The sequence below is a fragment of the Curcuma longa genome, chromosome 12, assembly GCF_044706935.1.
Source record: "Curcuma longa cultivar G26 ecotype Majalengka, Jawa Barat chromosome 12, ITB_CL_G26_1.1, whole genome shotgun sequence".
Classification (NCBI taxonomy): domain Eukaryota; kingdom Viridiplantae; phylum Streptophyta; class Magnoliopsida; order Zingiberales; family Zingiberaceae; genus Curcuma; species Curcuma longa.
Window position 1 is genome coordinate 3,813,743 of NC_133872.1, and position 16,478 is coordinate 3,830,220.

At 36.7% G+C, this 16,478-nt stretch overlaps 2 protein-coding genes across 2 annotated transcripts; one reads left to right on the forward strand and one right to left on the reverse strand.

The window, feature by feature from the left end:
* The first annotated feature begins 9,322 nt into the window (after positions 1-9,322).
* Positions 9,323-11,152, forward strand: LOC141842657 (pentatricopeptide repeat-containing protein At2g29760, chloroplastic-like). Its single transcript, XM_074730698.1, has one exon. It carries the CDS (start codon positions 9,323-9,325, stop codon positions 11,102-11,104), a length of 1,782 nt encoding a protein of 593 aa, XP_074586799.1. The 3' UTR covers positions 11,105-11,152.
* A 241-nt stretch (positions 11,153-11,393) lies between these two features.
* LOC141842661 (fimbrin-5-like) lies at positions 11,394-16,459 on the reverse strand. Its single transcript, XM_074730700.1, has 9 exons — positions 16,381-16,459; positions 16,165-16,281; positions 15,716-15,927; positions 14,058-14,213; positions 13,793-13,992; positions 12,803-12,960; positions 12,612-12,708; positions 12,417-12,508; positions 11,394-11,957 (listed from the first exon to the last, which is right to left on the reverse strand). The coding sequence occupies exons 2-9, from the start codon at positions 16,228-16,230 to the stop codon at positions 11,712-11,714; spliced, it is 1,227 nt and encodes a 408-aa protein (XP_074586801.1). The 5' UTR covers positions 16,231-16,281; positions 16,381-16,459; the 3' UTR covers positions 11,394-11,711.
* Positions 16,460-16,478: the final 19 nt, after the last annotated feature.

The following is a 16,478-nucleotide window of genomic DNA, read 5'->3' on the forward strand; positions in this document are numbered from 1 at the left end:
CACTCTGCAAGTTTGTGATTCCAAACCATCTTGTTAGAAGCCTAAGTTGCAGATGCCTTGATCCATCTCTCTTTTGTTTTTCTTTTCCATTTTCTTCATGCCAGTTCATCTGAATCAGCTAGTCCACTCTTTTCAATTGCATGAGTTCATTCCTCATGTCATGTTTCTTCTGCCAGCAGCTTGTTCTTCAGACACTCAAATGAACAGATAATGTCCTGAGGAGTAGTATAAGCTCTATGATATTGTATGCCCTGCAAGATCCAGCCACTGCAGTTGATTGTGGCACATGCAATCCCCCAGTTCCAATCATCATTGACTTTGACAAGAGGCCATGGATTCTTCAGCTGGTTTTCATTTGATTCTCTGCTCCTGGACACCTCCAGTCACTAAAACATTCATCTCACATGCCAGAACAAAAGGCAGCAGCCCCACAGGCAAGTCCCTACTTTTTCCACTGAATCTTTTTATCTTTTTGTTGTTGAAAGCTTGTATTAGAGGTTCTGAAATATGACCTTAAACCAAAGATAGGGAATGTCTCACCAAAGAAAATGAAGTTGTGATGGATATGGATGGATAGAGTATAACCAATTCAAATCTGATTGAACAATTTCTAGTTGTAAAGGTTCTACCAAGTATATAAAGATTTTATATCTACATCTCCTTTTGGTTGGTATTAATGGAAATTGCAAGATGGTGCTTGAAAATTCAGAAGGATAATTGCAGAGGTTTCTTTGTCCTTGTGGCTAAAAATTTGCATCATGTTTATAGTTGTAATGTTGATTGTATACTTGAGGAACAATCTATTTGCATGGAAAACACTGAGGAGGTGTTTGGTTTTAAGTTGCGTCGGCATGGAAGACTGACTGAGTGATTCAGACTGGACCTCTTTATTCTGTACTTTGGACTGGTGTCTTCTATTTTATGATTGAATTCAAAAGATTTAATAGTATGGTAGGAAAGAACTTTGAGAGCATAATTTTGCCTGATTAGCTGTCTTATAAGTAGTAGATTGAGGGGAATTGGTTTGAATGTTTCATAAAAGGTAGATTTGCTGCTCAAGGGAAAAGAGTAAAAAAATGAAAAAGTAAAGTAAAAGCTAAATACAACATCTCTTGGATGAGGAGAAGAGCATGATCTTCTCATTGCTTTCACCAATAACTGAAATCTACAACATACAATAAAAAAAAAGATTGAAAAGAAAGAGAAGATGAATACTAATGAGATATCCAACAAGAACAAGCAGAAGGAAAAGGATCAGTTTCAGTGAGTTGTTTCTTTAGATAAAAGATGATTCTGTACATATTTACTTGAAATGTCACTTGTTAAACTGCTTTCAATGGTTCTAAGGCTAAGAAATCCTTAAAAGCTGGTAAAATCTAGATTAACAAAGAATGGTACTTCACTAAGTACCTCTTTGTAAAGGGCAGTATGCAGAAATACTCACTCTTTCAAAAACATGTTTTGTGAAGATTCTACATCTTTTAGACAGTATATAGGAACCTGCTAAGGGAGTCTTGTCTCCAGGAAACATGCAGCAATGACAAAGCAACTTATATGGGGAGCTTTTCTTCTTCCTAAGGTTTGCAAATAAAAAATAACAATAGTATTTTCACAGATCAATAGGTCAAATAGATTTTGACATGAACAAGTACCTTTAGTTTTGAGCCTTCTTGATCTGACCCTTTTGCCTAGGAGATCAGTTGCACCTCTCAAGTGATCTCTAACAATTACCTGATAAAAACGGAGAGAAGTAAAATATGAGATGCTAGTTTGTAGAAAACAATTGTCCGCGACAAAGATCAATTCATTGAACCTGCAATTGTTCATGCAGAAAAAATCCAAAACCAGTAGCCTCTTCACCTGCAATTATTCATCTGCTCATTTGTTGCCTTTTGTTTCAACATAAATACACAATTATTATTCCAGAATCACTTCTCTCCATATCTGAACTCATATGGTGTTCTTACTATTATTCTCAGAATACATTTTTGAATAAGATTCTTTGTAAAACTCCTATCCTATTGAAGACCAGGATCCTGGTCACGAAAGCTGCAATTGAAAGGTCAAAGGTAATCACCCCACTTCACTGTTAGAAATCCATTATCATCCTTCAAGTGTGAGCTGAGCTGAGCAATGGCAGTCGAAACTTCCTCGAAGAGCAGATGCTTCTTGTTACGGTGATGGCCACTCGAGAAGAACTGGTACTAATTGATTCCTAACTCCATCCATGTCTGCAAGCTATATATCTATATCCACATCTGCTTACTTGTAACTGAACAGGAACTCTGTGGATTTGTGTGGCTCACATCATCAATGCAGTGATCGCATGGAACACTTCTCAATTGGGGTGGATTGCAGGCCCCAATCTCCATGCTGTGCTTTGCCAATTGTCACTTGTGTGTCTGCTTTCCTGCTCTAAGATTGTTACAGGTCTCACCCTGTGACTGGAACCAGAAATGAGTTAATCTTAATTGGTACGATACTGAAGCTAATTTTCCTCACTAATTTTCTGAACTATTGTTTGTTGGTGCAATCTTTGCCCCAATAGCATTCAGTTTCAATGTTTGGCTAAACCATGTTTAAAGTTAGGCAATACTTGTGATCTAACATGTTTAATGCAAGTTTGCAGAAAAGTCCAGGTTGAAGACTTGGCAAGGAAAAGTCCAAGTGGGAAGTCTTGACAAAAGAAAAGTCCAAGTGGGTAGTCTTGGCAAAAGAAAAGTCAAAGGGGAAGTCTTGGCAAAAGAAAAGTCCAAGTGGGTAGTCTTGGCAAGGAAAAGTCCAAGGTTGGTCTTGGCAAAGATTTGACATGACGAAGCTGATGGAAGCATCTCAAGCTAGTGCGAGGATGATGGAGCATCCAGGGGAGGCACGAGGCTATAGGAGGTGTTTGAAGGCCGAGGTCAAGGTCAAGAGAAGCTGAAATGAGATTTTTCAGCTTTACCAGTCGACTGGCCTTGCCAGCAGTCGACTGCTTATAAATCAGACGCACACAGAAAAATCAGTCGAGTCAGAGGAAGACAGGAGTCGACTGGGCAGTCGACTGGAGTATTGAAGTCGACTGATGCCAGTCGACTGGTCTTGGATCAGTCGATTGATATTTGAACGTTGGAGAAAGATGGCAAGCATTTAATGCGCTTTAATGCAAGGTTTTATTGCCGATTGAAGCCATCAGTCGACTGGCCCTGCCAGTAGTCGACTGATGTTGCAGAATTATAAAAGAAGCATGCTCGAGATCTGATCAAGAATTAAGTCATTCTTTTGTCTCTTTGCGCTTCTTTTGAGAACTTGGTATTCTCTGATTCTTTGCTTTCTTCTCCTCCTCCAAAATATTATTTCATATCATTTTTGAGGAGAACAAAAAGGTTGTAAAGGTTTCTCCGCTTTCGAGGTTTTCGAGAAGGAGACGATTCATAGTGCAGCGGGTGTGTGCGTGCGTGTGGATCCTTAGAGTAGTCACCTCTGCGAAGGTGGATACCAAGTAAATGAACCGGGTTAGCGTTGATTCATTGTTTTCTCTATTATATTTTGCTTCCGCTAACACTCTTGCAAAGAAACAATCAAAGAAGATTTGAAAAACGCTATTCACCCCCCTCTAGCGAACCAACCGATCTCAACATTGTTCCATGTAGAGTTTCTTTGTTTTTGATGCTAGTTCAGGTGAGAAGCAAACTTGATATTTGTTATGTAATTTGAGACAGACTAATGATAAATTCCAAACAAAATTAAACACGAAATTATAAGTCCATTAAACACTTATTTTGGACAAGTACTTAATAGACTGTTTATAATAACAAAAAATATATCAACCAAGAGTATTTATGGACTTTAAAATTTTAAGGAATATATTAACAGTGAATCACTACATATTTGAGTATCATAGGTTCACTAAGCACTTATATAATGGAAAAATACTTAACAAACTATATGTTGTGTAAAATATGAAGTAAGAGCATACATGAACTCCTATAACTTCAAGAAAAACATGGACAATGAGACCTTAACTATTTAAGCATTATAATCCCATTTAGCACGTATAGTGATAAGTGCTTAACAAATTATATATAGTGAAAAATATAGATTGTAATCATAAGAAGTCCACAATAAACATCTTAGTGATGCAGAGTAGAATAAAGGGCATTTCAGACACTTAGTTTAAAAGTAGAGCGGTTTTGAGTATGGGTGAGTAATAAAGTTGTTAATTTCGATCAAACTCGTTGGGTTGATCCACCATGTCAAATATTGGAAGTGGGTTGGGTTAGTATTTTATCAATCTGTTTTAAGATAGGTCCAAATAGGTTGATCTATCTGAGTTCACGATTTGCGCAGGTTAGTCCACGATGGATTTGGATTGATCTGCGAGTTGAGAAATTTATTTTTTTTTTAATTTAAAATTAAAATAAAAAATTTTATGTGCTCGTGAGCTTAACTCACTTATTCTGCAATCAAATTTAAAGTTTTAATATTATATATATATATATAATTTTTTTGAAGGACTTGTAGGTTTAACTCACTCGCAATCCAAATATAAATTTTTTTGAAGGACTTGTAGGTTTAACTCACTCGCAATCCAAATATAAATTTTTTAACCTTATGTATATATATATATATATATATATATATATATATATATATATATATATATATATATATATTTTTATTTATTTATTTATTTATTTTTAAATAAATATGTGGGTTGGTCCGTCTAATCCGCAATCCGTCTTGAGTTGGGTCAGATTGAAAATTTCTTAATTTGCCAAGATGACAGGTTGACCGGTCCGTCCCACCCTATCTCAATGGATTTTTGATGAGTTAACTCGCCCTACCATGAGTTAATCTATTTGACTGCACTAGTGAGTAATAGATTAATAATTGAACCAATCAAATCGATTAAATCAAATTGAACAAATTAAATTTTTTTGAATTAATCAAATCAATTGAATTTTTTATGAAAATCGAACAAATCAAATGAATAAAAATTGATTAATTTAGTCGAAAATCAAAATAACCGATCTTTTCATCATCAGTTGACCAATGATGAAACGAGGAGATCGAGAGAAAAAGAATCACGAAATCATAATTTTGAAGTCTCAATCAAGGTCATCGATCGACTGATAAAATATAATAATCGATTGATAAAATATAACAGTCGACTAATGACCTCCGATTCGATTTTACTGGTTAAATCGATATCTTAAATTTTAATTCCGAAATTGAACCAAACTCACTGAATTAATCAATTTTTTTTTAAAAAAAAAATCTGAATTAATTGAACTGAACTTCCGATTTCGATTGGATAAAATTCAGTTTGATCGATGTTTTGCTCAGCCCTAGTTGTTGGAGTCCCCGCCAAACTCTGTCGGCATTTCCGCAACTCTATTCGAACGACGGAAGAGAAGGAGATGAGGTTTAGAATTGGTTTACATTCGATTTAAGGGATAACCATTTTTACTAATTAGAACCCAAGAACATCTATTTTCATTTCACTCATTATATTTATCTAAATTTAAAATAAACTTTAGAATTTTTAAACTCTTACATATTTAATTAAAATCATTCGTGATAATCCAATTTCGTTATGCACGCGAGAATAATTTTCAAATATCATTGATCTTGATGTTAAGTAATTTATAGAAGAATATTATTATTAATTAACGTGGATAGTTAGTGTTGTTTTTTGTGCCTCATTTACTTGCCTTAGGTCTTCTCAATTGCGAGTGTCTCATAAGCTTTTTGAGCTAACTCAAAATCTAATTTTAATTCATAGCATTTAATCCTTTTCAGAAAGAACTTCAACTCCAAATCATGTGCTCCCTCAAGATGGCATCGAGTGACTCTCCTATAACGATGAAGCAGAGTTGTTAAAATGGACAAGAGTCGAATCTTAATGAAACTAAGATCATGCTCTTTTCTATCATGATCAATTGTAGTTTCTCGATTTACATTCTCATAGATAGTTATAGGACCAATCGTATGGAGCCGTTGAGGTTACCTCCTCATAGATGATCATAAGATCGATCATATGGAATCGTTGGGATGACGAATTCCATCTTTTACTGAAGAAGAAGAGTGACTGTCTTATAAAATTGATCACTGTCTTTCCTTTCAAAATATATGTGCTCTTTAAACAGGACAAGGCGGGGCGCTTTGAGAGGAGGAAGGGATATCTAAGGCAAGCGGCGCAATGGAGGCTGGAATTATTACCACTTTGGTGAATATTTTAGGGATTAATCGACGCCTCCATTTCTCCATCTTTCCCAAGGTGAGCAATCAATCAATTGAACCGATAAAAAAATTATTAATTTAATCAAAAATCAAAATAATTGATCTTTTTATTATCAGTCAATTGATAAATGAAACAGAGAGATTAGAAAAGATAGAATCACGAAATCATGATTTTAAAGTCGTAGTTTAATATCATCAGTTTAATCAGTTAAACTGATATCTTAAATCATAAATTCGAAATCAAACTAAACTAATTGAATTAATCGATATTTTTTTTAAAAATAAAAAATTTAAATCAACTGAATCCAACTTTCAATTTTAATTGATTTGGTGGGTTAATTCCATTTTGCTCAGCCTTAGTCATTACAGTCCCTGTCAAACTCTGTCGGTATTTCCTCAATGCTATTTGATGGAGATTAGGTTTAGCCTTGGTTTACATTTGATTTAGTAAGGTTAGGATTTAGACTTCACGTTTAGTACGGATAATCATTTTTACAAATCACAACCCAAGAGCATCTAATTTCATTTCATGCCTTATAATTTATCTATTTTAAAAATACACTCTAGGATTTTTAAACTCTTACCGATTTAATTAAAATCAACCGTGATAATTCAATTTAATTATGCACGAAGAATAATTTTATATTTTATCATTGATTTGGATGTTAAGTAATTTATAAAAGAATATTTTTAATTAAAGGGGATCACCCGTGTTGATTTTTGTGACTCACTTGCCTTAGGTCTTCTCAAAATCTAATTTTAATTCATAATATTCAATCATTTTTGAAATGAATTCGAATTTCATAATCACTTCAACAAAAGATGAAATTCGTCATCCCAACAGTGTCATACGATTAGTCTCACGATCATCTGTAAGGAGGTAAATCAAGAAGTTGTAGTTAGCTACCATGAGGAGGATATTATTTCAATTACACCAAAATTCGATTCTTGTTTACTTTAACAAATCTGTTCCGTCGTAATCAACTCAACTATATCAAATTTCAAAATCGCGTACTTACTCTAGTTGTTATCGATTGACTCTTTTATAAAATTGATTATTATCTTTTCAAAATATATGCTCACTTTAAATAGAAAAATAATAGTCATCTCATAAGAGCTATCAAATGGATCAACCCATGACGGAGCAGACCAATCCATTAAAAATTTATCATATGGTGGAGGAGGGTGCATCGACCCACCAACTTGGCGGATTAAAAAATCTTTAACCCAACCAACCCAAGACGGATTGCGAGTTAGGCAGGTCAATCCACGATCTATAAATTTTTTTTAAAAATATTAAATTTTAAATATAATTTAAATTGGTCAAATTGAAATTTTTAAATTTAAATTGTGATTTAGATAGATCAAAGTTTACTAATACATTGAGTTTTATATTTTAATTTTAAAATTTAAAATAAATAAATAAACTTTCTTAACCCGCGGATCAATCCAAACCTACTGCGAGCTAATCCATGTGGGTCGCAGGCCTATCCATCTGAATCTATCTTAAAATAGATTGATAAAATTTCAACTCAAATTGTCTAAATTGTTTAACGGAGCGGATCAATCAGACAACCCTAATCTAAATTAACGGCTATACTCATGACCCTTCTTTTTCCAAATTGCTCAATTATTTTAGGGACATTTTTCTCCGGACCATTGCTAGTGAAGTTCTTAGTATCTATAGTCTTAGCGTCAACCCTTTTTAACATATTGTTCCAAATGTTATAAGAGATATCGTATAAAGCTCTCACGATCGTTCGATCGAAAATCAAAATAATGGAGGCAATGCAACGTGCAGTGCAGGTGGAGAACAGCTGAATGAGCAGTGGATGGCTGGACGGAATGGAGGCTCGTGGTGTGGCTTATCAGAGCACCATGGGGTCTCGGATTGGCAGCAGGTGGACGGTGTCCCAGGCGGTGCATGTGGCACAGGGGCAGCCTGCACAGGCAGTGCACCACGGTGGGCAGCATATGCGCATCAAAATGGATTGGCTACAATGTTGGGTGCTAACCTCGCTCCTGGGATGGCAAGTGCAGCCCTGTGGTGTGGGCCGTCAGCACACCATGGGGCAGTTGACTCTGGACGGACAAGAACATATAGACAGGGAGCAGGGGCAGGAGCAGGATTGGCATACAGTTTCTTTCAGCCGCGAGGGTCTATGGTTGCATGGGCAGCTGCAGTATGGCGGGTGGGCATCATGCCTAAACATCGTTTCACCTACTGGCTGGCGGCGCATGGACGACTACGCACAGCGGATCGCATGGCATATGAGCCTCTAAAGGAGTGCTCACTGTGTCACTCAGCCGAGGAGTCGAACGCACACATTTTCTTCCGGTGTTCTTTCACTAGGCAGCTATGGGACATGGTGCGAAGATGGTTACACATTAGGCCGCAGATCTACACGATGGCACGCCTCTTTCAAGCTTTTCGTCGCGAGCTACGCGGGAAGGGGCGGGTACGGAAGGCCCGAGATTTGGCAATCTCCTGCATGATCTTTCTTGTTTGGCAAGCCCGCAACAAGCGGCGTTTTGAGAGTCGTGAGTCTAGTGTTGAGAGGTTATTCCTCAAAATACAGACACATGTCTATCGCTTTGTAGAAGCATAGCTTCTGTACCTTACTTTTCAATCCATTTATACATATTTACCTTTCCCCAAAAAAAAAGAAAATCAAAATAATTAATTTTTTTCATCCTGAGTCAACTAATGATAGGACGAGGAGATCGTGAAAGGCTCGTATTTGAAGGTAATCAACTAATATAAAATATAACAGTAGACTCACAACTTCTAATTCAATTTAATAAATTAAATTTATATTTGAACTAACTTAATTAATTGATAATTTTAATGAGTTTGATCGTTTAATTCGATTTAATTGATATGTAAAGTACTAGATTTGATCATTTCCACGTTACTTATGGAGTATAGTTAAATTGATTATGCTAAAATAAAATTATAGAAGATAATAAAAATTTAAATACTCTTTTTCATAATAATTAATTATAATTTTTTAATTTATTTTTTATTATATAAAAAAAACATTTCCATGCTTTGCGGCAGCTATATGTTTATGCAAAATCTTTACAGTAGCAAAGGATGCACCCGAATCCGCCCGTCCCCGCCCGCATCCGAACCACCTCCCCTCTCGCCTTCCGCCACCTCCGCCGCTGCCTTACCCGCCTCCTTGTCTCCGGCGAAATCCGCCGCGTCGCCTCCCTTCGCCGCGTTGCCGATCTCCTTGCTCTCTCCCCAGACCACCCTTCCTCCCCCCTCATCTCCCGCCCACTCGCCCGCCTCTACTTCCATCTCTTCCCCTCCTCCACCACCTTCCTCTACAACCTACTCATCCGCGCCTTCTCCGGCAGCCGGCGCCATCCTGGCGAGTCTATGTACTCATTCGTTTCTCTCCTCCTCTCCTCATCGATCCCCGACCGTTTCACGTTCCCTTTTCTCGCCAAGGCAGCCTGCGGCCTTCCCTCCCTTGCCGAAGGCACCCAAATCCACTCCCAGGTGCTCAGACGAGGATTTGAATCTGACATCTACGTGCTCAACACGCTTCTTTCGATGTACTCAACGTTCAAGGACATGGTCTCGGCTCAGAGGCTCTTCGACTCGAGCTCTCGATCGGTGGACGTCGTCTCCTGGAACACAATCATCGACGGGCATATCAAAGTCGGCGACTTGGAAGCCGCGCGTGAGCTGTTCGATGGAATGCCTGCCAAAAACGAGGTGTCCTGGAGCTCCATCATCAGTGGCTACGTAGGGAGAGGCGAGTTGGACATCGCACGATCGTTGTTCGATAAAATGCCGGTGCAGCGTAACGTTGTCACCTGGAATTCCATGGTGTCTGGGTTCGCAAGGCAGGGGTTGTTGCCGGTCGCCAGGAAGATGTTCGATGATATGCCCGTAAGGAATGTTGTATCATGGAATTCGATGGTCTCTGGCTACGCATTGAACGGGGAGATGGATGCTGCAAGGGAATTGTTCGATCAAATGCCAGAAAGGGACGTTGTATCGTGGAGCTGCATGATTTCAGGGTACGTACAAAGTAATCGGTTTGCAGAGGCATTGCATCTCTTCAAAGAGATGCAAATCGACAATTTGATAAAGCCTAATGAAGTAACAATGGTCAGTGTCCTCTCAGCTTGTGCGCACCTTGTAGCTCTGGAGCAAGGCAAGTGGGTTCATGCTTATATTGACAAGAACCATATGACCCTGGACAATGAACACAATCTTGGAGCTGCTCTGATCGATATGTATGCTAAGTGTGGAAGCATCGAGACTGCGCTGAAAGTGTTTGAATCTTTGCGTCGACACAATGTTTCTAGTTGGAATGCTTTGATAACGGGTTTAGCTGTCAATGGGCTAGCTCGCGAATCACTTCATGCATTTCAACAGATGTTGCGATATGATCTGAAACCCAATGATGTAACCTTTCTTGGTGTACTAATGGCTTGTGTTCATGGAGGGTTGGTATGTGAGGGGCGCCAATACTTTGAGAGAATGAGAACGGTATATGGTATTCAACCTGAAATGAAGCATTATGGATGCTTGGTTGATCTATTAGGTCGAGCTGGACTGTTGGAAGAAGCAGAAGGTGCAGTCAGAAGTATGCCGATGAAACCGGACATCATGGTATTGGGAGCTTTGCTTGGTGCTTGTAGGATTCATAGAGATGTAGCTATCGCTGAGCGAGTAAAGAGTGATGTTCTCCAGTTGAAGGCCAAGCAGTCTGGTTGCCATGTTTTGCTTTCAAATATATTTGCTGCTGCCGGCCGGTGGGCGGATGCTTTCCAGATGAGGAACTCACTGAAGAAGACTGGTATAAAAAAGATTCCAGGTTCTAGTTCTGTCGAACTGGATGGAATTGTGTATTAGTTGCTATTCGCCTGGGCCTCATGAATGCCTTACTAGATTACACTTGCTCTGAAGCACATACATGCTGAAGTGCTGTGCAGGAAGAGTGGTAGATGGAATTTTTCTTGAAGTTGAACAATTTGGTGCAAGTCTGACAATAAGCAAACTGGATGTTCATCCAACTATATGAAGGTCTTGAATATATAGAAATATGCAACAGATGTTTTCTAACACAAAACACATCCAAAATAATACAATACCTTTAATTCTACTGTTCTTTAAAGAAAAATGTCTACAAGCTAAACCATCATGACCATTGTACTTGTATGGCAAAATATTACATGCCAAGAAACTATATATATCCATAGCTTATAAGCAGAAAATTGGAGCTTCCAATCAGTTATTTGAATAAATTATCAAAGAATAACTATTGCAAAAACAACTACCCATTAAAGATATTGGCTACCTATTCATCTTCCCTGCCACCCAAATGAAGCTATATATGCAGGGGGAAAAACCACAAAGAAACTTGTATTTACTGTTGGGAAAAAAAATTCTCGAAGCACAAATGTATGAAGAAACTTGTATTATCTGCCAAAAACTTCAAGGGTGAAGTGGTCCATTTTGTTCACCTTCCAATAGCCACATTGTTGTTCTCTGACTGAGGGGTATCAGGGGCAGTGTTGTCGATGGTCGAGTCAGAAATGTTGCCTGCAATAGCACTTCCTTCTCTGTCTGATGGAGCAAGAGTTTGTGTGGGAGAATCCTCAGGGGAGAGTTCAGGAACATTGGAATTAGCCTCCGATGGTTGGGAGTTTCGCAAACTCCAGTACATGATGCTGGCAGTGAGAGTGAGAATCATTTTCTGGTTTACCTGTTACAATTCAATGGATGTAAAATTGGATGTGTTTTAGGGTATACAAAGAAAAAAAAAACTGAAAATAAAATTATTGATCATCATCAATCTCTTTAATAACAGTCTCTTTGATTTATACAACCTGTTTAATCCAAACCCAAAATCCACACTTTAATAAATGAGTCCTAATTTGCACATGATCCATTTATAAATGAATTGACCTATTTAATTAAGCAGGTTAGATAGATCATAAGTCATAAGGGGATCATATCATATGATCTGTTGAATTAAATGAGTTAGGGCATGTGACACTATTCGTTTGAAATACAAACTATATCTATATGACCCAAACTTATTTAGCTCCACCCAAGCCCGAACGATTGTGGGTCAGGTCGTGTAATAGGGTCGTGTCAACTTTTACCAACCCTACCAGCAATGTGTATCATTGAGAGAATCAAAATCTTGGTACTAAATTACCTCAATGATATCCTCAGGCAACAAAAAGACAGAGCAGCCAAGCTTTCGTGCAACACTGATGATATATGTGGCATTCAACTTCTTCTCTTCATCTACATTCAGTTTATGGAAATTGTTGGATTGTAAAGTAATTTATACAAAATAAAATTCATCCAGCAAAAAATATATAGAAATATAGTAACTAGATGAGTTTACCATTTTCTCCCTTTGTAACAACTTTCCAGTTTACAGCTCTCGGTTTCACAGCACTAAGGAGTTCTAGGAAAAATAATCCATTGGAAAAGTTTCTATCCTGCATAGGTGAAAACAGGAAAGGAAATATAAGCCTAAGGAATGCAATGCTGATAATGAATACTACTAGCTGGGTTAAACAACGACTTGGAAACCTTAAAACTATCCATCTGAGGAGTTCTGTTTGATCCTTCAACTTTGCCGTTGGCCCAGTTAAGAATATCAGCATCTGTTAGTTCTTTCCCTTGGGAGTGATATCGCAAGTTCTTCAGAAGTTTAAGAATATTGAATCGCATCAATTGCCACAGATAAGCTGAAAAACATGTGGATATGTCAATACTTATTTGATAGCAAATCTGGTTGCCATCTTTGAGATGATAAAAACAAATCATAACTGAACTGTTAATAAATCAGAAATACCACTATCTGAGAACAATTGTAAGATGAGACTAAATAATTTATTATCGTATTATAGTGTTCAAAGATAACCAATAGTTTTTAAGATTAGATTTAAAGACTAGAGTTGGAGGTACAAGGGTGATGCTGATCATATAAAACCCTAGTTGAAGCAAAAACAAAAAACAAAATAGCGACAGGAATTTCAATAGTGATATAGTGCATAAAGTTTGATGGAGGAATAAGAACCATACAGCCAACCTCTAATTAACATAACTTAGTGATGTTAACTTTGGACAAACTAAATATCTAATTTCCCTATTTCTTCTTATTTTGCAATTTTCTATTTGTTTTTTTCCTGACTAAGGGACCATTAATACTATCAAATTTGCACAGTTAATATTGAGATTTTTCATCTTGTAAGTCAGAGATCAATTTCAGAAACATTCCTGTATTACAAACTTCAATATATTCTATGTAGGTCTTTGGCCTTTGCTCTCCAAAAAAAGATTCTGTTTTTCCATGTTTAATAAAGACACCATATCCCAAATAAATTTGAGAAATTAACCTTCCAAAGTTGCACCAAATTCCATGATAAGATTAGTTATTTAGGTTTTGTATCTGAATATGACTTGCTTAATAAAATATGGAAAGCAATTCTGAAAGTGGATTTTCTTTAAAACAAATAAAAATATTATTAAAGGGAAAAAGGGCATATGCAAAACATACTCAAACTGGAATGAACTTACAGAGAATGAGCTTCTTATTTCCTTGGACAATGTCATTACCAGCAACATTTACAAGCGAAAAGCTCAACTTTGTGCCGATCCTTACAACTTGATTGCAGTTTTCTACCTTTCTAAATGGCATCTTAATTGGGGGCTTACTTGCTTGCTTCCAGTTTACTGATCCAGGAGAAACTTTGTCTAGTACTTCCAGAAGAACCCATCTGCAAAAATCATATCATCAAACACTTTCCAGATAAGAAAATTTATAATATCAAAATGATCTTACCCATTCCTGACATCCTCAAACACATTATTAACATATGTAGCAATACCAAGACTATTTATCCATAATCTAAAAGCTCTCTCATCTCGAGAAACCTGGATATCATCTGGCATCATCTGAGACAAGGAGATTGGCTTAGCATCAGCGGATAGACCATTCCTGCAAGTCAAATGCCATTAATGTAGCTAAGCAAGATGCATAACCTAAAAAGAACCTTAAAAGTACAGATCAAAGATTTTGGATATGAGTTTTGATGTAGCTTCAATCTTTGCAAGTTAAATTCAAGGATTTAAAAACAATAAGGAAGAAACAGTGTTTTTTCATCCAAAGCTTCAATGGCCTACATGATCAATGTTTTACAACGTGAAAATGAATACACAACAGAGTCAAAAGTTGACAACAGTTACAAAGCAGCATTAATCATACTAGTTTTGAATATAACTGACTAAAAAATAAAAAATTCTCAAAAATTTAGTGTCCTAACTGACATCACTGCCTTTTTGAATAGATCGATTAACAGAAAATAACTGCAGATAAGAAGTAAAGCTAGAAAAACATTCAGAGACTTGTTTCATAACCTACAGGCTACTACAAGATAATAGATGTGAAAGGATAGAGATCATAAGCATGTTTAGGTCAGCTCTCTTAATTTATTCTTTGGACTAAAGGAGAAATTTACATGACTAAAATTGCTAAATTTTACTAGTAAATTAGACAATAGAGTATTTTGATTATTGCGACTTTGGTTCATGGTTCTAATTAGAGCATCTAGTTAACCAAGGATATATACATTTGTAGCAAAAGGACGGCTCAAAAGAATCAAGTCTCACTTCCTCAAAAAGTAGTGTGGAATTAGATTAGTGGGATCATGGGTTCCACTCCCAGAATCATGTTGAAAAATCATTAGAAATAGAAATCCAATACTAGAGACCCAATGCAGTTTCACATTAAACAGTTTCACCTTGAAATCAATGCCACAAAGACATGATATTCATAAATAACTGATTTGGGTTTGTAGACATGACATTTATTTAGCTACTGAAATTATACTAGGATGACTGGTGAAAATGTTGAATTATACTTGATATATGTAGATGCTTAATGCCTAGCAGATCTTTTTTAAACAACTAGGTGTTCATTGGAACATTAAAGCAGTTATTTCCTCTCAGAGCATATAGCAGGGAGATATGTGTAGGGTGCTATGGTGGTTGGTGTTAGAATAGTGCATATATACTAAGGCAAATACAAAATGCAGAAAGTACAGGATGATGAGGTGACACAGTTTAGTGAGCATAGATTTGGATTGTACAACCGCATGATCCTATGAGCAGAACTGACAATGTGACATGAATTGTCAGTTACCACCTATTTCCAATGGAATAGGAATTCTGAGTCAAGACATTGCTTAACCTTGAGATTGATGAGAATACAGAATAACTTCGGTATGGACATGTGTAGTTTAGAAGGTTGGTGGGTGGCTGGGAGATACAGGTGAGGTTGAGACTTTCTCGTTCAATTTTATGTTTCTTGTTTTCATGTGGCTAACTATTTCTTAAAAATAGTTTTCCCTTATCAGTATATTTTTTTTGCTTGCCTTTTAGTAAAAAAAAAAAGATCTTTGGAAAACATAGGTAACATGAAATGAAGCTGCAAACCCTCACCTATGCTGGAATATTTGAGCAACAAATGCAAGATTCAGATTAGGAGAGCCTTCAACAATATCCTTTTCGCTCAAGTAGCGTTTGCAATCCAATTTCTCAGCTTGTTCAAGTACTTTTTTTGCCCTTTCATTAGGATCTTTAACATCTAAAATGTCTGTGTTGGCATGCTCAGGTGCAAGAGCTTTAAGAAGGTAAGCATATGCCTCACCGTCCTGTAGAGATGAAGTTCATGAGAATCTGAAAAACATTGCAGTTATATTATTAAAAAATTTAAGTATTGCAAAGGAAAATATAAAGTTGATCAGGTAAAGATGTCAGAGTTTTCATTGTGACCAAGAAAAGAGTTTTAACAACCAAAAAATCTTAAAAGTCATACAGTGCTGCACAATTTACAAATATTCTTATACACAACATACAGCCTGTTTTTTATTTATTGTGATGATCTATACCTTCACATCAGAAGAAAAATTTGACACAGTTTTCTTGTATCCTGCTTTCTTCAGATGAAAATTCATCCATTTTAGCAACAATTTCTCAGGTGATAAACTGACAAGTTCGTCAACATCCTGTAGTTGTAAACATTAATATAAACACATGGTCAAGAGTTTCACCCAAATATCAATATAAATACTATTATATTAAAGTAAAAAAGTGTAGCTCATGACCTGACTATCATCTATCACCTCCAACAGTTGTGGTGTCTTCTTGAGATTGAGATCTGCTAGGAGTTGTATCTGAAAAATGATAATCGAGGAAACTAATA